This window comes from Sycon ciliatum, chromosome 2, assembly GCF_964019385.1.
Source record: "Sycon ciliatum chromosome 2, ocSycCili1.1, whole genome shotgun sequence".
NCBI classification, from domain to species: domain Eukaryota; kingdom Metazoa; phylum Porifera; class Calcarea; order Leucosolenida; family Sycettidae; genus Sycon; species Sycon ciliatum.
This window is the reverse complement of record NC_088644.1, coordinates 22,782,096-22,804,865: the sequence shown is the minus strand read 5'-3', so window position 1 is coordinate 22,804,865 and position 22,770 is coordinate 22,782,096. Positions and strand designations below refer to the sequence as shown.

Genomic DNA, 22,770 nt, shown 5'->3' with positions numbered 1-22,770 from the left:
CGAGAGACTCGGTTTTAATTGCGCACTGCTTACTTGTAGGTAAAAATCAAGTCTGCTCACCAGAATTTCCCATCGGTCAAAGATATTTCATGCGGAAATGCACTGACTATATCTCTCCCGGGTTGGTTATGACTTTTCACCGAGTCATGAATGTGAAATAATTGCGATGCTGGCGTTGTGTTGTACTGTTTGGACAACTGTAGTTCTCAACACCATCGTGGATAGCCTTCAATTTGACTGGCTATCATGGATTTGTCACGTTTGAAACTGCATCGTCAACCATGGCAGTTCTGAAGTTCTTCGATGCAGTGTCTGGTCAGATGATGGACAATACTACCCTGATCCAAAACATAGATCACCCCAGCTCACGTCCATGTAAGTCATAGCTACCCATCCGATACCCGCCAGCACATGCACACATGTACACACGTACACACATACACACCTGTGTACAACATACGTATACACACTCAGTTCATCGTGACGGTGCTAAAGCAACCCAGGCAAAGCTCAGCGTCACAACAGAAGAGGAAATGGTTCATGGAACTGTTTGCAAAATCAATCGGCTGTGTTTTCTTTCTTGCTTTGTCATTCATGCAGCACCAGAAACCTCCACCAGACCCACAACATGTCCTGCCAGCGTCTCTCCTCGACCAAGCAATGGTGGCATATCACAAACAGGTACTGTGTGCTACATGACCATGTGCTCAACTGTGTATTGCTGCAGCAGATCAGTCACGATCAAGTACAGTAAAACCTGGTGTAAGCGACCTCTCGTTTTAGTGATCACCTGCTCTTAACGACCGTTTTTCCATGCACCGACAGTTCTACACAGACACTGTGGGACCTGGTTCTAAAGACCACCTGGCTTTAACGACCGCTTTTCCTTGCACTGTGGCGTGGTCGCTTAAACCAGGTTTTACTCTACAGTGCTGGCAACTGAAATCTGACCCCTGAGCGCACCGGTGCGTTCACGTTCTAGCAGTCGCTATTTCGTAGTGTTACAATCCTGTGTTGAGTCTCTGCAATGTGAGTGCACCGCTCAGGGGTCGGGTTTCAGTTTCCAGCAGCACTGTTGTACATACGGCAGCAGAAAGCATACAGTACTGTTGGTCGCCGAAGGACTGGGGCGCCAGCCACCTAGCCTCCTAGCCTAGACCCGGTTCTTATCTTCATGTATTACTCCAGTCTGTGCGCTGTTGAGTCACCGTGTATACACTGCTATGCTGTGCTTAGTGAATTTCTAGCCTGGCCGTTCTTGGGTGCCCAACAATAATACTGTAGAACAGGGTGTAGACAGTAGAAAGCAAGTACCCTACCCTGATAGTACTGAAGTACTGTCGGTGTATAGGTACTGTCTACACCCTGAAGTAGTACTGTAGCAAGTACCCCTACCCCAACAGTGACTGTAGTACTGTAGGGTGTGCCCCGTACTCCTGATTATCCACCATCAGCCAGGTAGGTGTATAATATTATGTAGGTGTACTAAAAGTGTTACTACACCCCTGGCACCCCAGTAAAAACAAATAACGACTTTGGATCCACACCACCCATATAGTATGTGGTGTCGCATGGAGATGCAAATTGTTCTGTATCAGGAGTGGGTCGCTACCAGCAGATGTTTCACTCTGCCTGTCGTAACCGCCACTTTTCGAAACATTCGTCAATCTGTGCTAAACCTGGTTCCAAGTGGTCCTAAATTCAGTATTGTCATTACTCCAGGCTGGCTGTGCTGTTACGCTATCAGCATCATGCCTTTTGCCAGTTCATACACAACACCTACATGTACAATGTGATGAATAGAAATATTGGGTGGGAAGTTGTCGGCGGTAGAGGATACCATAAGCTTGGAACCCAGCAGAAAGTGTGAATTGCGTTAAAGGTTCACTTTGGAGTATGAAGCAGATTTTGCTTTCTTTGTGTGCGACAGGAAAAGAAATTCTCATTGGCACACTGTGCGCACTAGCTGGCTTCATGCTGGGCGGCGTTTCGGCTGTGTTCATCCTCAAAAAGCTGAAGAAACATCGTTATAGGACAGTATCAGAGTTTTGAAATACCAAAGCACCTTCAAGGCTTTTTGTAACTTTATAACCATGACAACATAATGAGATCCTCACCCTTTCTTGAAATTCAGAATCAGAATCAGAATTTAACTCATCACACAGCTTCTTGAGCTGCCTCAACTGGCGACTGCACCATTATTTATTTGTATTTTTTCGCACACCATTCATGAGAACATCATTCACATCTTGCACTAGTTTACAATTGTGTCTGCAGTGTGCTTTCTCATTTTGTTAGAAGTAGAGCTCACACGTTTTACTGAATGCTGAATTGAACTATACCAGCCGGTGCGAAAGCACCACTACAAGTTCAAAGACTGCATAAAAACTGTTTTATATCGGGTTCCCATCACTCTTCATTCTGAATCTGAATCTCTATCCCAAAATGCTTCCTGAGGTTCGTCGGAATCCTCCTCGTAAACCCTGGTCTGCAGTGACGGAGGCTTGCTACGCCTCTTGCCGGGATGGTGCTTGTTGAGTGTGTCATGGTCAAACCCGGACGACACAGTGGCCACTGTGCGCGTGAAGGAACTAGACGCAGTGGATGGATCCTGGGTATGTTTGGCGGCCATGGACACTAGTGGCACCTGGGTGGGGTGCAGCAAGAGCATAAACAATAAATATACGGTAGGGTCAATGCAAGAAGTACATGCACAATGCAGTGCTCAAAAATGATGAAATCCGATCACAAAAGTCTTGCACCTGTCCAAATCCCAGTGTACACAGCTGCGTCTAGGGCTGCACAACATTCGGCACGTTCTTGACTCACATGATCAGATTTCATTGAGCGACTCAGTGACACTGCAGCAGGTTCTCAAACCACTCCTTACAGATATACAGTCTAAAGAAGGTGCCGTGCATATGTATAGCTGAGTAAAACCAATGCTTATGGTCGTATGGGGTGGGTTCAGGCCAGGGCATTCGCCAAGGTGTTTGCGTAACAGAAAGAAATTAGGAGGTTGGTATTCTACCTCAGCCTGAGCCATGATTAGATTCTTAGACTCAAACGGCCAACTCTGATTGCAGGCCAACCCGACTCATTTGATTGTATTTGGAGGGGAAGGGGAATGCTAACAACTACTTTCCTGCCTGCCTTCTGTTTTAGCGTTATGCACAACCTGTGAACAAAGATGCAAGGTTTCAACTTGCAGCCTCTACTTTCATGCCGCTGCTCAAATCGTGCTTCTCCAAGAGTCTCTTTCTTAGACGAATTTAAATCAGCTGGGAGTGTTAAACACATTTTTGTGTTTGGCATCCATTCTGCTCTGAATCAAATTGGCATGCAGCTTTACTTTGTTATTAGAGCATCAAGGTCTGTAGGGCATGCAAGAAGGCAAGTACTAGCTCTTCAGGCTAAACTTCAAACGGCATCAAGACACCCTCTAGTATGCACAAACCAGTAATGTGTTTCTGCATGCGGAACTGATCGAACTAAGGTGAGAAGGCACGATTGCCGGTGCACCATCATCAGTTTCTAGTTTCAACTCAAGCTGCCTATACCTTTACCGGATCTTGCTGTGGCTGCGTGTTGTTCACTCGGTGCGCAATGGGAGCATCAGATCCTCTGCTAAGGCTGCGAAAACTTTCTTGATCGATGCTCCTGAAAGTGCCATCGCCGTCACGCATCTCAATAATTCCGGCACCAGCGGCGGCATGTTGGCGACTGGCCGCTCTGGGACTTGCACTGAACAGACTTTCATCACTTGCATCGGAGAAAACTGCAGAATGAAGGACAGTGAACAGATTCACATCCAAACTCGGATGTTGAGCCATCTTTTGGTCTTTTCCTTCCCTTTACTTAGATCCACATCCATGTATGTAGAGTAGAGGGTAGAGAATAGAGGAAAGATCACCATTAACTTTCAAGAGAAGGGCCATGCCAAGGACATAGGGCAATTTTTTTAGTCAGCCCCATGTTAGCTTGATTACCAGAACGGAAGCCAAAGAAACTGTCAGTTTCATAAAGGAATCTTCTAACACGGCATACTTATAAAGCCTGTATCAGGAGAAGGAGAGAAGGGGCACAGGTAAATAACTTACCGTCACTCTCTCTATACAGTGGGTCATCCTCTTTGGGAATTCCTGAAGAAGACCTCCGTCTGCTTCTTCTTCTCGAGTTCTTCCTGTATGTTCTACGTTCGTGATTCAGCAACTGATCCGCACTCTCCTTGAAACCCTCGTTCTCCCACTTTAGACGTGCTGCCTGGCGTTGAGTAGGAGTGTGCTGGACTGCCACGTCGACTTTGGCTTCTTCACAAGACGGCAAATCGTACCCGCAGTACAAGTCGTCCACAGCCTGTGTGGTGGGTATTTCGTCATTCCACACCATACCTATGCCACTCCTCATGGTCACCTGCATGGCCAACGGCAGTGAACTCGTCCTCGACCGTTCTGTGCTTAGTCTGTCGTCATGTACCGTAAGCCGATCAATAGTCAGACATGGTGTCTGGTCCTGCAGCGGAAAAAGAGAACATGGATCAACCCCAGAATAGCCAAACACTGAACCACTGGAGTGTATATAAATCATGCCGCGATGATAGAGACACACACACACACACACACACACAATCAAACCAATTGCAGTACAGACAGACAGAGGACTGATTAGACGGCATAGAAGAAATGGGAGAGTGTGTTGTGGAGGGGAGAGGCATAGAAAAAGCGACAGCAACAGAGACAGAGAGAAGGAGAGACAGAGACAGAGACAGAGAAGGAGAGAAGAAGAGTAAAAGGGGATAGAACATGATTGTACACATGTGATTTGGAGAAAGTAGAAGACTGTAAATATACAAATTTTCGGCAGCTATTTAATTTCGGCTATATTCGGCACCGACCCAAAACGCCTAAATTAAAACGCCGATGAAATTTTTCACAGTATCTGTCGCACTATACCATGCCCTCTACCCCACGCCGAAAATAAATCGCCGCCGAAATGTCAAAAATCGTGAAGTGCCGAAATTTTGCAGCGCCGAAATTTTGTATATTTACAGTAGGTGCTCACAGTGATGGTTAAGACGGGTTGTAAAGCACTTCCTGAACTGGTTGGAATTTGGAAATGTGCATGTTTCTTCTTAATTCTGAAACCTTGGCAAAATGAAACCTAGTTATCCAGATATCCAGATGGGAGAACATTCCCAAGGCTTGTTGTCGGATACAGGATTGTTGCATTGGACCTACCTTTTCTGGTGACTTTTCATAACTCCTCCTCGCCATCGCTGATTTAGAACCCACGTATACCAGCAGTTTCTGTGCATCCGAAATTGGCTCCATGGAACTTTGACTTCGCTGCACAGATGACAGACGTTCGACGGCCGGGGTTTCTTTTAAGACCGATTGTCGACGTGCTCTAAACATTTGATTCTGCTTGTAAGTAGGGTGTCCACCATCAGATGACCTAAGGAGGCTTGAGGATGCCTTTCTTGTAACACCAGTGGCAGGTAATCTGCGGTTGTCTGGCTGTGGTTTGGTACCTAAACCACGGCTCTGCTTTCCACCATCCTGTATCTGGATATTGTCTGCTGATCGTTGACCAGTTGGCTGGTGTTGATGAGCATGAGATGAGTGTGATGAGGACTGAGTGTGGCTTGCAGGTGATACTGGTATACTAGCAGCAGATGGCCTGCGATTGCCTGGAGAGGATTGCTGGCCCACAGTCGGTGGCTGGCCACTACGATTACGAGTCGATGGTTTCTCAGCAGTGGACGGTTGTTTTGCAGAACTAGATTGCTGTCCTGCACAAACCGGTTGTCTTTCAGTGCCACATGCCTTAGTTCTGTCAGATGATGGCTTCGACACCCCATTGGCAGTTGACTTTTGATTGCTAGGTTGCTGCTTCTTCCTATCATTTGCTGAGGTTGTGTTGGCATCAGAGGATCCAGCATTGCCAAATGCCAACTTTGGGCCAGAAGGAAATCTGCCATTAGCAGCAGAGGTCACGTGTTTGTTTTGCTGGTCTGTATAGTCTGACCGGAAAGTGCCGCTGGCTGGTTTTAGTGTTACCGTGTACGCCTTACGATTACTAGGAGATAATTCTCGTACGTTCCCCCGAGCATAGGCCAGTGTCCTCTTGTATGTTGCGGTGACTCTCTTCTCCAGATCCCAATGGAGTTTCTGTGCAGGAGATGAGATAACGAAAATGGAACTTCAACATGACGTCAGGTGAAAGATCTCGCTGCTCACTGACCAGTCTATCATTGTTTTGGGAATGTGGACAGTCTCAGAAACAAGTGTATGCCTTGAACACATGCGGTGCCAAGGAACAGCATTCTTTTCTTCACTCTTCTTGTACACCGAGTGGCGACTGAACTCACCAGGTGGCCTCTTGATCAGGTTACACCTGAAGCACTCTGCCGTTCACACAGCTGCTACAACCAGTGTAGTAATGAATCAATTCAGCTTCAAAAGGAATACAGTTCAGTTAGTATGCCAACTTGACTACATGTAGAACACAAAGACTATCAGCTATATTGTGCCTAATTGCTAAAACCTTTCTAGCAGGAGGTTCAAAGAAGGGCACATGAAATGAATGTGAGGTAGTTGCAACCAGGCTAAGACGGTGAGGTAGTTGCAGCCAGGCTAAGTGAATGTGAGGTAGTTGCAGCCAGGCTAAGACTCAAGAGTGGCACATGAAGTTCATGTGGGGGGGGGGGGGGAGGTCATACTCCCACACACACGCACACACACATGCGCATGCACGTGCGCACACACACACACACACACACACACACTCTCTCTTTCTCTCTCTCTCTCTCTCTCTCTCTCTCTCTCTCTCTCTCTCTCTCTCTCTCTCTCGAATAGCCTTTACTACCCACCTGGCCAAAGAGCCCAATGCTCTCTCCCGAGACGTTCCACAGCCCCACTACACCACTCACACTAGCCGTAACTAGCAGTGGGCTGTAAATGTGGCGCACAAACAGAAGGGAGGAGATCTCCTCACCGTGAGCCCTCCATGCCACATGTCGCTCTGCAAACATTCAAGCACAAGTGCATGGACAGCTGCAAGTGCTTGATGCGCTGAATGCAGAGCATTTTACACAGAATGTGTGCTCTGCATACAAAGACACATTCAAAATGACTCCTGGAATGGGTAACCGTGGCTAGCTTTGCAGGCACGACTGCCTCACATATTCCAGGCTGCAAATTCATTTGCATGTTTTGAAATCACCATTTCGACTAACTCTGAACTGAGTATGAAAATAATGAGGATACAGTCTGCGGACATAGAGGATCTATACTGCACCCAATGTGCCTAGCAAAGCTAGGCCATCACCCTAATAGACCTAAAATGAATGTGTATTGCAGTGGGAGGTGGAGTATTTTGTATTTCCCATATTTCCCATTGTAAGAGGTCTACAGGATTGCCTAGTGCAGCACTAAACATTGACTGTCTTACTTGGTGCCACATCCTCGGTGTGGGGCCTGGAGAACAGGTCGGAAAGCTTCTTCACAGTTGCATACTGGTGCAAACTCCATAGAATCACATCGCCATTGTCGTTCGCCGTGGCCAAATACCTGCCAACTGGACTGCCGGCGCACAATACAAACCCATTTCCTCCCACTGGACGAGAAGACACAGCACAAAAGATGTCAACCACACACACACAACAGGACTGCACGAGTCAGGAACAGACGGAAGGAGACCATTGGGCAATGACGACAAGAAAGAAGGTGGACTTCTGAAATTTGGACGTGAAGAAGGAGATGCGTCCAGTCACAGGTTTCTGCAAAATACTCGCTTGTACTGTAGAGCTAACCTGGTTAATTCTGAGAAATGCTATTGTGCCTTTCTAGCCTCACCTTCAGGGAAGGGACAAAACTTTGTTTGACATCTCCCTGTGATCAAGTTCCAGAAGTACACCTGTAATGGAAAAGAAAATCAATGCGAAAAATAGACGTCATGAGCTTCGCTAGTTTACAGAGCTTCATTCTTCCTAGTGCCACTATCATCACCATTATCCATCAACCACACACAGAAATACATGCAGTGATCTTGGATGATGCTTTTAAAAAACAATCAAACTTCTACATGCAGGAACAACACATGGGCACTGGGAATGCCATCGCAGTCCAATCTCAACCGTTGTACCTATCGCCCACTACTCATGTCAATAGTGCACTTCAAGTCTTGAATAAGATGCTGACAGCTCTGCACTTGTGCAGAGCTGTTAAACCGAGCTCTGCACGCACATCTGCAGTGGCGCTAAATAGCCCTGCACTGGCCCAATGGAGGTAAACAGCTCTGAACTAACCCCATAGGGCTAAAAACTGAGCTCTTCACTTCTGCAAAGAAGTTTTAAACAGCTCTGTATTTGTACCAGCACAGACAAGCAAACCTGTGACTGTCTCTGTACCAGCATATTCTTACGTACATGTCTATCATGACCAGATGTGACAAGGTTAGCGTGGGTACCCTTGCGACCCTCCAAGTAGATCGCGCAGCATACTCGAAAGGCGTCAATGTGCTGTGGGTAGAAAACAATCACCAATATACCATTGTGCAAACGCAATTCAAAAGCATTTTATCATGCAGAATATAATCACCTTTTAAGTCAGTCAGCTGCTAAACTGAAATTCATCATCATCATCATCATCATCATCATCATCATCATCATCATCATCATCGTGCACTGAAGTACGTTCCTTGTAACGGTAAAGGCAACTTCAAAATGCGTTTATGACAAAGGAATCTTTCATGGGTTCAAATACTTGTAAAGAGTACCCAAGACTGGGCATCAATACTATAATAATCGTGAAATTCTGGAGGAGAAGAGTACAAGACTGTCTACTTGTACTTCATAGTTCTATTTTGTATATACATTCAATTCAAATATGGACACCTGAGACTTGAGTTGCCACTCCGATGTTTCTTGAAAAAATTATCATTTTGTTGTCGCCTGAAGAGTCACAGTATAAACCAGATGTGGCATTGGGCAGCACACATTGAGTCATGGTTCAGCACACCAGTACATTCACTTGGTCTATTCTTAGCAGAAGCACTCTCTTGTTCTGCTACAGAAACCACAAATACCTGTTTAGATGAGCAGTAGTGTCCATCGTTGCTGCCCACCTTTCCCATTGCCTCAGCATCCAGCATGTACTCACGCTCTGAGATGTTCTGTACTAACCTCCTCTGCCACGTACAAGTAGTTACAATAGACAAAAGGGCGATAACATAATTTAACTACAGCAAGGTACATCAGACAAATATCCTACAGAAGCTTGCAAAAGACAAAAGATTGATCAGGTAAGGAAACCTGGTGTTCCGTCTTCCAAAGACAAACCTGCACTGACACGTTTAGTACCATCGGCGAGCACTGCACTCTCTCACACAGGCACATGGGCATGCATGAAAGAACTTACATAACTTACACACACGCAAACGTACACACACAAACACCCCCACCCCACACTCACACACATAAAACCATCCATTGTAAACAACATGTCACCTGGTGCCATAGCCAATCCTGCAGTATCGCGCTCACCTGGCCCTTACTGAGTTGGTCGGAGCGTCGAGGAGAACCGCGGAGACCCGCCATTGTGAGTCTGTCCTTTGGATCCTGTAGAATTAGTGGACGCCTGGGCACACGAGGTTGACGACGGAAGGCTGATGCTCGGCCTCTCTGTGCAGTGGCCCTGCTCTGTGCAGTGCCCCTGCTCCTTACTTTAGCCGACTGATCTCCTTCATAGATTTCCTGCGCTGTAGACAGGCTGTTAGGCATGCTCATATTACTAGCGACACCCTTACTGGTGGTATGAACGGAAAACGGGAACATTTTCAGGAGAGTTGCTGGTCCTGTCCTGATTTTGCCCTGCACGTTGTCCTTGCGGCCATGCTGTGAGGTGTGCCGCACCCGCTGTGATGACTCACTCATGCAGTTGATGCGTGACACGACCGCTCCGGTGCGGAGATTCCACACTATGATCTCCAGATTGAAGGACACGGTGACAATGTGTGCCTTGGAGACGACCACCGCCCGGCAGATGTATGTGTTGTGTCCCTGCAGTGCAGTGCAGTCAGACACAATCAGTGTCTGCTCTAGGATTGTAGGACAGCCGGGTACACGTGTATCTGGCGCAACCATTTCAACCGGGTCAGAGCCGGGTACACGTGTACCTGGCGCTGTCTCACCAGCCGAGTCACATGATTTAACTGGTTGGTTGGTTTATTTTAATTCGGACAATAAACGGGAACTAGGCCTAATAATATAAAGGCGAATGGATAAGCCGCATTTAGAAAGAGAGGACAGGAATTAGAAAATTACGAAAGAAGAAGTATCTGACACATACAAGCTTTACAAACTGTACATCCTGCCTCTTTTCATGTACGCTGGTGTGGCTTGTCCTCGGTTCTCGCTGAGCGTCTCGAAATCCACCATAGAAAAATGCTTCGTATCCTGTTTAGTCTACCCCCTCTCTACTCTTCTGCTTCCCTGTATGTCCTTGCAAATGCTTGCCCACTGTCGACCCACCGTCAAAAATTAATTTTCACTTTTGCTCACAAATTTAAACTAGCTCTACATCCTCCCCATCTTAGCGTGTATAACTGGTGCCGAATCATAGATGGCTCCCAGACAAGATGCTCTGTTGCCCTCCCCTTGGCTAAAACGTCCTCCCTTGTACACTCTCCACTCTTTGTTGCCTACTCTGCTTGGCTTGCGCTGCCCGGTACTACGCGCAACGCCAGTACCCTGGACGCATTTAAATCTGCTCACTAGATTCACCATCACCTGTCCCTCCCATGCTTCTCCGTCTTGACCATTACATTTCTTCTTTTCTTCTTTTATTCACCATGGTTGGTTAACACCCACATCTCCCGTACTGGCTGATTTTCTTTTCATGCCATGAGGTGTTGTCTATAATAATAATACTGAATAATAAGCCATGTAGTCAGTCCTTTCAAAGTTCGAAAGTGTAAAGTACCAACCGGGTCACAGGTGACCCGGTACTATATTTTCAACCGGGTCCAAGCGCCGCCCAACCGGGTGGATAAACCCGGCTCACCCGGCGCTGGAGCAGACACTGACAATAGAGCAAGGCACATACAACAGGGAGAAACGTGACCACCAATTTCTCATGTACAAGGCCTTACCTCTCACACATGATTTTCATTGTTTTTGTGCAGACCCTTGGTGGCTTCAAAACTTCATGCATTGGCAAATAGAAACTCCAGAAGGTAAGAGCAAGATAATTCCAATTACCGAAATGTACCGCGAGAACGCCCCGTCTCGCGAGAGTGCCCCACCTAGATTATGCAGCCAGGGAAAGGGCAGAGTGCAACAAGTTTGTACGGTTTGAGAACCCTTGTGTACTAAGTTCACACTTAGCATGTTCTTGTGTGGAGCTCAAATGTGAACTGAGTACGTATTGACTGCAGAGTGTGCAATGTGGGCCCGGTACGGTACAGACAGGAGACAGGACATCACCTCCAAACACGACCACAAAAGGGAGTGGTGAATGGTGGCGCGCTAATGCAGTACTTTACGGGGCAATACTCCTTCTTTCACCTTTACATGTACAGAAGAAACAATCGTAAAAGCGCTTCAAGCGTACATCAAAACCTAACGCACAGCAGGATGCTGCCAGGAAAACACTAACTTACATTTGCACTGTCCAGAAAGGTGGGGTGTATCACAAAACTTGAGCAGCTATTTACTTCGTACTGCGTGAGAAATCTGAAAGAACAACAGGCCGGAGTCTGTCAGCAATTTTCCGTATGCAAAGACGACCATATCTGGAGGGGGGGGGGGGGGTCACTCACAATGCAACCTCCATGGGACGGTGCTAATACAGGAAGCGCATAGCCAGAAAATCACACTGTAATAGTATAGATATTAAAGTGTTTTGAATTTTTGAAAGCTTCAACGGAAACTGGGTTTGAGAGTCAAAACCACAGTTGAACTTTGCAAAATTCGATGGAAAAGGTTGACAAGTCAAATCCTATTTCGGACTCGGCTGATGCTACTCATGTGGGCATCCACCAGTGGTTGGCAACATGAGCCAGTATGCGCCAATTCCACTCAGGCTCTCATGATTTGGGGTTAACCGAACATCATTTCGGATATTGAGATATGTCATCTTCCAAAATGCTCTGACTCCCTGACGAACATTATACTAAAACCTGTGTGACCACCGGAATAGGAGACTACCTGTTTAAGAGACCACTCACGTCAGACCCCAGACCTTGCTTCAACATGCATTCAGACCTGTTTATGAAAGCCCACTTACCCACCGTTGAAAAACCGATCACCTCATCCCCCATATCATACATCAACACATACCTTGACCTGTTTAGAAAGACCAACCCCAGATTTCTGCGCTAACCAAATATCAACAACATTGTTGAATAGAAAATAAAATCTATCATGAAGGACATGACATGTTAGCTCCTTGCCTTGCCCAGCCGACAGCGATGACCTTGCCCTGCATGGCAATTAGTGAGTTCACAGCCCCGCCGCAAACACAGTGCTCCGGGTCAAAAGCATGAACAATGCCGTATGTGCTAACATCCCAGACCTGACAGGCACGCGACAGTGTGAACAAAAACAGCATACTAAGTTAAATGATGCGAATTTGCACTGCATGCAATGGTCTTATGACCACAAGATATATCAGCCAGTCACAAGCCTAGCTAGCTAATACAATAGAAAAAAGAATCACAGCACAGTGGTGCTCATGTCAGCGCTGTACAGTCGAAGCAATACATTAATCGACTTTCTTGATTGTGTGATAACATTGGATTTGCTGAAACACTTTCTCACAGCAATTTCTCGGGTCTCAAATGTTTTCAATTTATCCTCAAAGTGAGGCCGGGGTGGGGCGGGGTCGGGGTGAGGGGGGGGGGGGGATAACTTGGTCAGCTGTAATCTCAATCCTAATCCCAACTCTAACACTCTACATAGTCTAGCCATTATGAGCTGGATATCACACTGTAATCGGTGTTGACTATATTTATAAAATCCTGTTAGAACTGCTATGCTACAAGTACGAGCATCAACCCTGCTCCAGAGTTTTGCTTACATCACTGTGGGGAAAGAAGCATATTGAAAGCTCTTACTTTGATGATGCGATCATCTCCACCAGATATCAGAAACTTTTCATTGACGCTCAATGCCAGGCTTGTGATGGCAGCCTTGCGATGACAGCCTTCCATCTGCATGCATGTCAGAATTTGGAATACCACGACACCCTACAGACACTTGTACTTGGAACAAGAGCAGGATGCGCTTGCTAAGGACTATGTGTATTGGTTCGGTACGGTCCACAAAATCGTATCCAATTGAGACTTGACACACATCACCCAAAGTGTGAGACTTGACACGCATCACCCAAAGTGTGAGACTTGACACACATCACCCAAAGTGTGAGACTTGACACACATCACCCAAAGTGTGAGACTTGACACACATCACCCAAAGTGTGAGACTTGACACACATCACCCAAAGTGTGAGACTTGACACACATCACCCAAAGTGTGAGACTTGACACACATCACCCAAAGTGTGAGACTTGACACACATCACCCAAAGTGTGAGACTTGACACACATCACCCAAAGTGTGAGACTTGACACACATCACCCAAAGTGTGAGACTTGACACACATCACCCAAAGTGTGAGACTTGACACACATCACCCAAAGTGTGAGACTTGACACACATCACCCAAAGTGTGAGACTTGACACACATCACCCAAAGTGTGAGACTTGACACACATCACCCAAAGTGTGAGACTTGACACACATCACCCAAAGTGTGAGACTTGACACACATCACCCAAAGTGTGAGACTTGACACACATCACCCAAAGTGTGAGACTTGACACACATCACCCAAAGTGTGAGACTTGACACACATCACCCAAAGTGTGAGACTTGACACACATCACCCAAAGTGTGAGACTTGACACACATCACCCAAAGTGTGAGACTTGACACACATCACCCAAAGTGTGAGACTTGACACACATCACCCAAAGTGTGAGACTTGACACACATCACCCAAAGTGTGAGACTTGACACACATCACCCAAAGTGTGAGACTTGACACACATCACCCAAAGTGTGAGACTTGACACACATCACCCAAAGTGTGAGACTTGACACACATCACCCAAAGTGTGAGACTTGACACACATCACCCAAAGTGTGAGACTTGACACACATCACCCAAAGTGTGAGACTTGACACACATCACCCAAAGTGTGAGACTTGACACACATCACCCAAAGTGTGAGACTTGACACACATCACCCAAAGTGTGAGACTTGACACACATCACCCAAAGTGTGAGACTTGACACACATCACCCAAAGTGTGAGACTTGACACACATCACCCAAAGTGTGAGACTTGACACACATCACCCAAAGTGTGAGACTTGACACACATCACCCAAAGTGTGAGACTTGACACACATCACCCAAAGTGTGAGACTTGACACACATCACCCAAAGTGTGAGACTTGACACACATCACCCAAAGTGTGAGACTTGACACACATCACCCAAAGTGTGAGACTTGACACACATCACCCAAAGTGTGAGACTTGACACACATCACCCAAAGTGTGAGACTTGACACACATCACCCAAAGTGTGAGACTTGACACACATCACCCAAAGTGTGAGACTTGACACACATCACCCAAAGTGTGAGACTTGACACACATCACCCAAAGTGTGAGACTTGACACACATCACCCAAAGTGTGAGACTTGACACACATCACCCAAAGTGTGAGACTTGACACACATCACCCAAAGTGTGAGACTTGACACACATCACCCAAAGTGTGAGACTTGACACACATCACCCAAAGTGTGAGACTTGACACACATCACCCAAAGTGTGAGACTTGACACACATCACCCAAAGTGTGAGACTTGACACACATCACCCAAAGTGTGAGACTTGACACACATCACCCAAAGTGTGAGACTTGACACACATCACCCAAAGTGTGAGACTTGACACACATCACCCAAAGTGTGAGACTTGACACACATCACCCAAAGTGTGAGACTTGACACACATCACCCAAAGTGTGAGACTTGACACACATCACCCAAAGTGTGAGACTTGACACACATCACCCAAAGTGTGAGACTTGACACACATCACCCAAAGTGTGAGACTTGACACACATCACCCAAAGTGTGAGACTTGACACACATCACCCAAAGTGTGAGACTTGACACACATCACCCAAAGTGTGAGACTTGACACACATCACCCAAAGTGTGAGACTTGACACACATCACCCAAAGTGTGAGACTTGACACACATCACCCAAAGTGTGAGACTTGACACACATCACCCAAAGTGTTGGCCAAACATTAATACACAAACACCACTGCATGTTACCTCTAAATCGACTGGTGTTCCATGCATATCGTGTATGTACGGTGTTATTCGATTGAACCCTGCACACAGTCTTTGTACTTGTCATCTGATAGCCATGATTAGTACATGTTGCACTGCAAAGGGAACTGCTCACCTTGTGTACACGCTGACCGCTTGATATAGCCCAGAAGCTAATTGATGAATCCCACGCGGCGGTTATAAGCTGTGCAAACCCATGAAGAACGCATGCATTGGTTATCACCGCCGAAAAGCGAATGTAGACTCTTGCTGCAGCTTCATATGAGAATTACGGGGGGGTTCTGAAGACTACTTGATACTCTTAAATCGCAGACAGCGAACTGTTTCGGCCAATGACACCTCATCAGTGCAACTACAAGCACTGTGAAAATACTTCAATACAGTGGTCCCTCTATAATCCGGCACCATTTGTGCCACGAAAATCTGCTGGATTAGGGAGGGTGCTGGATTAACAAATCTGATTTACTGCTGCAATGTGCATGAAGAGGACATTTTGGCTACTGAAAATTGTGCTGGTTTATCGAGGGTGCTGGATTATAAAGTGCCGGATTAGAGAGGGACGACTGTACTTATACTTAGCTGGTAGTGAACAGAGAGGCCTACTTGGCACCATGCAGATCATGTATTACATCGGCTCGTACACAACGTCATGCAGATGCATTGTACTGTCCCCTACACATCAGTGTCACGCAAGCTACAGCACTGCTCAATGAAATCCGATTATGTGAGGGTATGGGTTGTCATCTCTGTCCAGTGCACGGACCAGTGCTCACTGAACTAGCAAGGAGGTGCGGTGTCCAGTGCTCGGCAAGTCATTGGAGGCTGCATCTAAATGAACAGCACTGTACTCGTGTTGCATGTCGCATAACATCACATCAGATACGACTGGCGACAAAAAACTGGCCACTTGCCACCGACGTCACACAGCTCAGGTAATCGGCTAGAATGACTGGTGCGTTCACAGGGTCAGACAATCGGGTAGGCTGCGTGGCTTGGTGTGCTGAATGCAGCACACATGCAGCACAATGCTTACCTGTTCGGTGGACTGCTTGTACACACAACCAGTCACTGTTGCCGCATGACTGCGTGGTCCAAGATCCCTGGGGCCAGCCAGGCGAACATGATACATCTAGACATACAGCAAGGCACAGCAATACTCTAGGAGAAGCAAGACACAGCAACGCAATTGTGGAATCAAGAAATGCTACAGTGGAAGCAAGGTACAGCAATGCTACCGCAGAAGCAAGGCACAGCAATGCTACCGCAGAAGCAAGGCACAGCAATGCTACCGCAGAAGCAAGGCACAGCAATGCTACCGCAGAAGCAAGGCACAGCAATGCTTCCGCAGAAGCAAGGCACAGCAATGCTACCGCAGAAGCAAGGCACAGCAATGCTACCGCAGAAGCAAGGCACAGCAATGCTACCGCAAAAGTTACAAGCAAGGAAGCTGTCATTTCAAAATGACTCCATCCAATCCCCCCACCACCACCACCACCACCCAGAGTAGTCCGAGTTCAGGACTTGGCAACACACGAATTCCCTCGTTTCTGGTGGCATATACATGTCTATCACCTGAAACGCCACTTTACGGGTAACTGGTGCGAAGCAAGCAAGTAAATCACCGCAGCAGGAACTCTTTAGTACCAACCAGCAAAGACAACCAGAGTAGCAACCTTGCACATATTCGTAAGGTGGCTAGTAAATTCACACCAAAGTTGACCTACCTTTTCATCAAAAGAGAACACCAATCGGTCGTGGATAGTGTCGTGGAGCATCAAACAGTTGTCTTTCACACAGAATTGAGAAGCGAACAGAGGCGTATGAGAGAAATGAGTTCTATAATTTAAGTGTAAGCAGGTGTGGGACGAACACCAAGGGATCGAGGGTATTTGCTCGCACCGACGGAATTTGCACCCAGTGAATACACAGTGAATACCCAGTGATTTATCCAGCGAGTAATACACTCTCTCGCCTCTGCTTGGTTGAGCACTCTTTTCCGGTTAGCGTTGAAGTTGCCTGCCCTGGTGCACTCGCTGTGTTTGATGCAGTTAGAGCACTCTGACTGTTTAAAAGGTCTAAAAATGCTTTGTTGTTCATTGGACCTCATTGCCATCAGTCCGGCCAGTAGTTCTGAGCTCCACTAAGGAGACATAGTATGGTCGAAACAGCTGTTGTCCGGAGATTGAGTATTCAATACGAAATCTAGTTCTTCCAAAGCAAAAAAGTTGGTCTTAACAGTGTTCTTCTTACTTCGGTGACTGGGTTTCACTCTGCGTGTAATGTGTGCCAATTCAGTGGCTATTGAAACGGCACGACATGACTTACAGAAGTCATCCTTGACCAGAGGAAATGCTTGCAGCACTTGGATACACGAGTGGCCGAGCATATCCCATACCCGAATTACCTGCAGTGTAAACAGCAACGAACAGCACCGGATATACGTATACTAGAAGGAGAATGAGCTGTTCTAACTAATGGACAGATACTGGAAAGGAGGTGAACATTACTCATGCATGGATTCCATTCACATCAATGCATTATGCATAGTCAATCTGCAATAATAGGGGAACCACACACTTTCACACACGCACACCGACCTCACCGCATCTCTGCACAGGCTGAGAAGAAAATCCGCTGGGTTCGTCAACATCAGTAGTTGTATTACTGGTTTGATATGTCCTTTCATTATCTTGAAACAGACAAACAAAAACACATGCCATATTTTTCCGGTTGTAAGTCGACCTTTTACGACTAAAAATAGAAGGAGAAAGGTTGTGGATCGACTTACAACCGGGATTCGACTTATAACCGGGAACTATCTGTATCTTACAAAAAATGACCTGCACTGCATGCACGAGTGCACCATGTGTACACATTTTTTGCCAGTTTATTGGCCTTTTTTCAAGAATTGGGACATTATACCCTCCAATAAGAAATGTTTCCATGATCTGTTCATGTGTTAGTGGCAGGGAGTGGTTAGTAGTGCTTCGTTGGGTGAAAACTTTAAAAACCAGAATTGAGACCTCCGGATACGGGGGTCGACCTATAACCGGGGTCGACTTACAACCGGTAAATTACGGTAGTGTTGAGAATCATATTCAAAACGGAATCCATTATCCTCTCCCCGAAAACTTGAAACTGGTAAACAGGAAAAGGGGAGGTGCACTGAAACCTGGTTTTTGAGCGACCACCCCGAGTGCCACCCCGAGCGACCACCCCGAGTGCCACCCCGAACGACCACCCCGAGTGCCACCCCGAACGACCACCCCGAGTGCCACCCCGAACGACCACCCCGAGTGCGAACAAAGGCTGTTTTGTAAGGCGATAATTGGAACAAGGTCCCATACTTTTGCGGCATACATAATGGGAATAGTGAACCCTGCTGGTCACTTCGTTCTTATATAGTCAAACCAAAATACCAAAATGTAATACCGAATACCAAAGGACTGATGGAATTTGTTCGCAATCATTCTTCTTATCCATACATGGTTGCGTTCTTCTAAAATATCCATTACTTGAGGGTTTGGGGGGGAGTCTGAAGAAAATGTTTACCGTCGCCAATAGGGGTCGAACCAGGGACCTTCAATTGAGGCCAGCAATGCTCTTAGCACTGAGCAATGGTGTTTTGTCCCAGTAGAAATCGTTCAATATCTTCTTCACACTTCCTGTAACTGTACACAGGCTGGGGAGAGTTTTCTAAAGCGAAAGATTGTCATATCAATGTTCTTCTTAACTATGTTTCACCGCAGAAGTATAGACGAAGATGCCATCTAGAACCTGTATGTCTTCGGCACGCTAATCTGAATAGTGCTAACGATCTAGGAAAGATGCGGACCGTCATTCAATCCTTATTCTCAATTGAATGCTTCCCTATTTCACTGCCACTGTTTTATGCATAAACTACTGATGTGCAACGTCAACTAGAGCACCAGTGAGTAACATTACTCAGTGGGCTGCAGCGATGGTGTGCCTGAATTCCATCGTTCTCTTCGAGAAGACAAAAAGGTCGTGTTGCTTTGAATGTCATCACATACAGCAGCCACATGCGGTGTGTGAGCCGCTAGGGAAATGGAAAAATATGCTGGTCTATCGAGGGTGCTGGCTATCGAGCATAAGAATATGGTGTCAGCTGATGCCAAGGCTCCTCAGGAACACAAGCGAGTATCCAGTCCTATACGATAGCACTGAATGTCGTGTTTGCCAACACCAGTATTGCAACAACACTACTGAGGTCTGATGCTCTCGGATAGCATACCTGCCTTCATTCCTGCTTGACAGTAACATGTATGGCAGTCTGACAGTTCCTGTCGGTGGGCTTAGCCTAGGACATACATGTACATACACTGTACACATCCTGGCTCTGAACAGCAATGGCACGGAACCATACGCGAGCATATCAACCATCAATCAATGCCAGCAGATCTGGCGGTGGGAACTTGCCCAGTCCGGTGCAGCCCCAGTGTCTTTCGCCTTAAAGGGGAAGTTAAGGCAAAAATTAAAATTTCACCAGTTGTCTTCGGGGTGCTGAGTCGAATGGTCGTGGTCCAAGGAAGCTGAGACGCTCCCTTCCTACTTAAATCCCAATCGAACTCGCGCACTTCCACCGAAACTGGGTGACTGCGCCCTACTAGATGGGGATTTGTATGCAAAATGTCACTAAAAGCGCCATTTCGTTCTTATAAAAGCACGGATGACCGCGATTGGCCCATATGTTGTAGTCTTTTGGACGCTGAGTCGACTGGTTTTGGTCCGAAAAGGCTGCGATGCAGCGTTCCTCCTTTATTCCCAATCGAACATGGTTGAACAAGCGGTCACGTGCTCCTGGGTGCCCAAATCACCTGGTCACCACGCCAGCAGGTGACAACTTTCACACCAAGGTTCAACTCGAGTTCAACTCGAGTGACAGGACTGCACCCAAAAAAGGTCAAACAGGCTAGTAAGTTGTACCCTGCAGGCACGGTGACCAGGTGACTGGTGTACGCAGGAGCACGTGACCGCTTGTTCAACCATGTTCGATTGGGAATAAAGGAGGAACGCCGCGTCGCAGCCTTTTCGGACCAAAACCAATTGACTCAGCGTCCAAAAGACTACAACATATGGGCCAATCGCGATCATCCGTGCTTTTATAAGAACGAAATGGCGCTTTTAGTGACATTTTGCATACAAATCCCCATCTAGTAGGGCGCAGTCACCCAGTTTCGGTGGAAGTGCGCGAGTTCGATTGGGATTCAAGTAGGAAGGGAGCGTCTCAGCTTCCTCGGACCACGACCATTCGACTCAGCACCCCGAAGACTACAACTGGTGAAATTTTAATTTTTGCCTTAACTTCCCCTTTAAGGCAGCAGGGAGCCCGCAGTCAACCCAAGAGGATCATATAACACACTGGTAGAGATTAACACGGCAGCACAAGGCGACTATGTACCACGTCAGCTCTTCCCACTGGGTACTTGGTACTTGTTGCAGTTGTGATCTGTGGCTTGCATTGGTTGACTGCGCTCTGACGCTGTGTCTATCCGCTAGTGAAAGAGCAATGGAACGGCTCTCGCCAGCTCCGCAAAGCATTGGATGATATTTGATTGTGTGCTCTGGAGGCCACCAAGCGCTGTAGACTCTACCAGTACTGAATGATGAGGCTCAGTGGACTGTGCCAAATCCCAAGGAGGTAAAGGAGGTAGACATTCATCAGTGTTCCTGTGAGCAGCAGTGACCCAGGGATCAACCAAGTGAACAAGTCAAATGTATGTACAGGTATTAGACCTGGAGGAACCTTGCAGCCCCGAGGCTGAACCAGCTACAGTGCAGATCATTAGTACATTACAGCCTGAACCAGCTACAGTGCACATCATTAGTACATTACAGCCTGAACCAGCTACAGTGCAGATCATTAGTACATTACAGAAACTACATGACCCACACACCAAGCGCTGTAGACTCTACCAACAACGATGAGACCCATGTTCGTGAGAGGAAAAGCTGGTATTTGACCTGTTGTTGAGGAACCTTGCAGCCTGGACCAGCTACAGTGCAGATCATTACATAAAGTATATGCCCCGTGCCTGTGAGGATAGAAAGCTGTATCGCAAAATACAACAATCGCCGTGCTATGTTCTCAGTGAGAGGAGTACTTACACAGATCGGTTCCGGCGAGTGGAAAGGCCGCCACAAGCGTATATGGCCATCATAGCCTCCTGTGGCTGGTCTCCGGTGCAGGGCAGAAAGTCACACAGACACCATGGCATATAGACATTGATGTTACTGTACTGAGCGCTACCGAGAAATCAGAACCATGGGGTGCTTCACACCAGGACTGCCATATACCGTATTATCGGAGGATAAACCGCACTTTGAACACTAACTTTACCCCAGAAGGGGGGGGGGGGTGCGGCTTATACATGTACTCCGATGATCAAATTAACCGTGATAAATAGGGTAGATGACTGTATTTCGTGGCAAACAAATGGGGGTAACGGCTTATAGTGGAAAATACGGTATTTAAGTACTAGTACAGGACACCCTGGGGAGAGTAGCAATGTGCTTTGAGCATATTCACTGATGTAGCAATGATATAAGAACGGTATTGAATCATTTAGTGTGGAACCGGCCTCGCAAATTTCCTGCACATGTCCATATACTGCTACAGGATCACCTTGCTTCCCCCCCCCCCCCCCTTCATACAAGTAAGCAACTCTACTAGATGTCGAGTCCCCCCCCCCCCCCCTCCACTTAGTATGGTAACTTAACATGGGGTATTTGTTCAACTATTTATTGGCCACAAGTAGTTTAGGAAGAAATGCACTAACAAGATAAGTACTGTGGCAGTGGACCCAATTTTACTTACTACAACAAAGCATTTGACCTACAGTCTGCCTGCTCAGTCCATTATCCGGGAATTGTGACAATCATGGTTCAATGGAACAAGCACATGCACATCTCAATATATACACCAGCCGCTTACCTAGCATTCCGTGTGCATTGTCATACGCAAAGACGTCACACCCGCCCAATATTCTCATGTGTTTGCTGCAATAAGAATACAATGCAAAGCAGAACAATGTCCAGTCCGTGAGTGCACTAAGTCCCACAAGGGTAGCCAGGCAAAGTCAGGTGTACTAAAAACTTCCTAGGGAGGAGTGGTGTCTCCAACGTGAATCCAACTTGCACACAGACCAGTGCTCTCACCATTCTACCGACTGTACAGAACGAGGAACTAGAGGAGCTAAGCAACTGAGCCCCAAACACTCCCGTCTAGTGATACACTTCCAAAGTAGTAGTGTCCCAGTGCCATATAAGACCGAACTACAGCCCGAAAGGAACGTTGCTCCACATGTAC

General features: G+C 46.8%; 2 protein-coding genes across 5 annotated transcripts in view; one reads left to right on the top strand and one right to left on the bottom strand.

Annotated features, from left to right (window-relative positions):
- Window positions 1–2,432, top strand: part of LOC135809270 (uncharacterized) — a 7,094-nt gene extending 4,662 nt beyond the window's left edge. Inside the window, exons 5-7 of the mRNA XM_065322583.1 lie at window positions 204–375; window positions 601–681; window positions 1,931–2,432. Of these exons, the coding sequence (XP_065178655.1) occupies window positions 204–375; window positions 601–681; window positions 1,931–2,052 (375 nt within the window). The 3' untranslated portion in view covers window positions 2,053–2,432. The remainder of the gene's footprint in view (window positions 1–203; window positions 376–600; window positions 682–1,930) is intronic.
- On the bottom strand, window positions 2,156–22,456 carry LOC135809266 (uncharacterized). Of its 4 annotated transcripts, none has more exons than XM_065322571.1 (20): window positions 22,396–22,456; window positions 21,570–21,634; window positions 18,043–18,129; window positions 17,766–17,844; window positions 17,165–17,226; window positions 16,474–16,569; window positions 15,556–15,624; window positions 13,117–13,248; window positions 12,454–12,575; window positions 11,662–11,734; window positions 9,545–10,060; window positions 9,088–9,189; window positions 8,429–8,521; window positions 7,857–7,917; window positions 7,453–7,617; window positions 6,872–7,023; window positions 5,238–6,170; window positions 4,101–4,512; window positions 3,561–3,778; window positions 2,156–2,647 (listed from the first exon to the last, which is right to left on the bottom strand). In XM_065322571.1, exons 1-20 carry the CDS (start codon window positions 22,451–22,453, stop codon window positions 2,417–2,419), a joined length of 3,726 nt encoding a protein of 1,241 aa, XP_065178643.1. In that variant the 5' UTR covers window positions 22,454–22,456; the 3' UTR covers window positions 2,156–2,416. The 4 variants fall into 4 exon arrangements, with proteins under 4 accessions (XP_065178643.1, XP_065178644.1, XP_065178645.1 ...); XM_065322572.1 differs by having other exon boundaries at window positions 3,567–3,778; XM_065322573.1 differs by having other exon boundaries at window positions 13,117–13,212.
- Window positions 22,457–22,770: the final 314 nt, after the last annotated feature.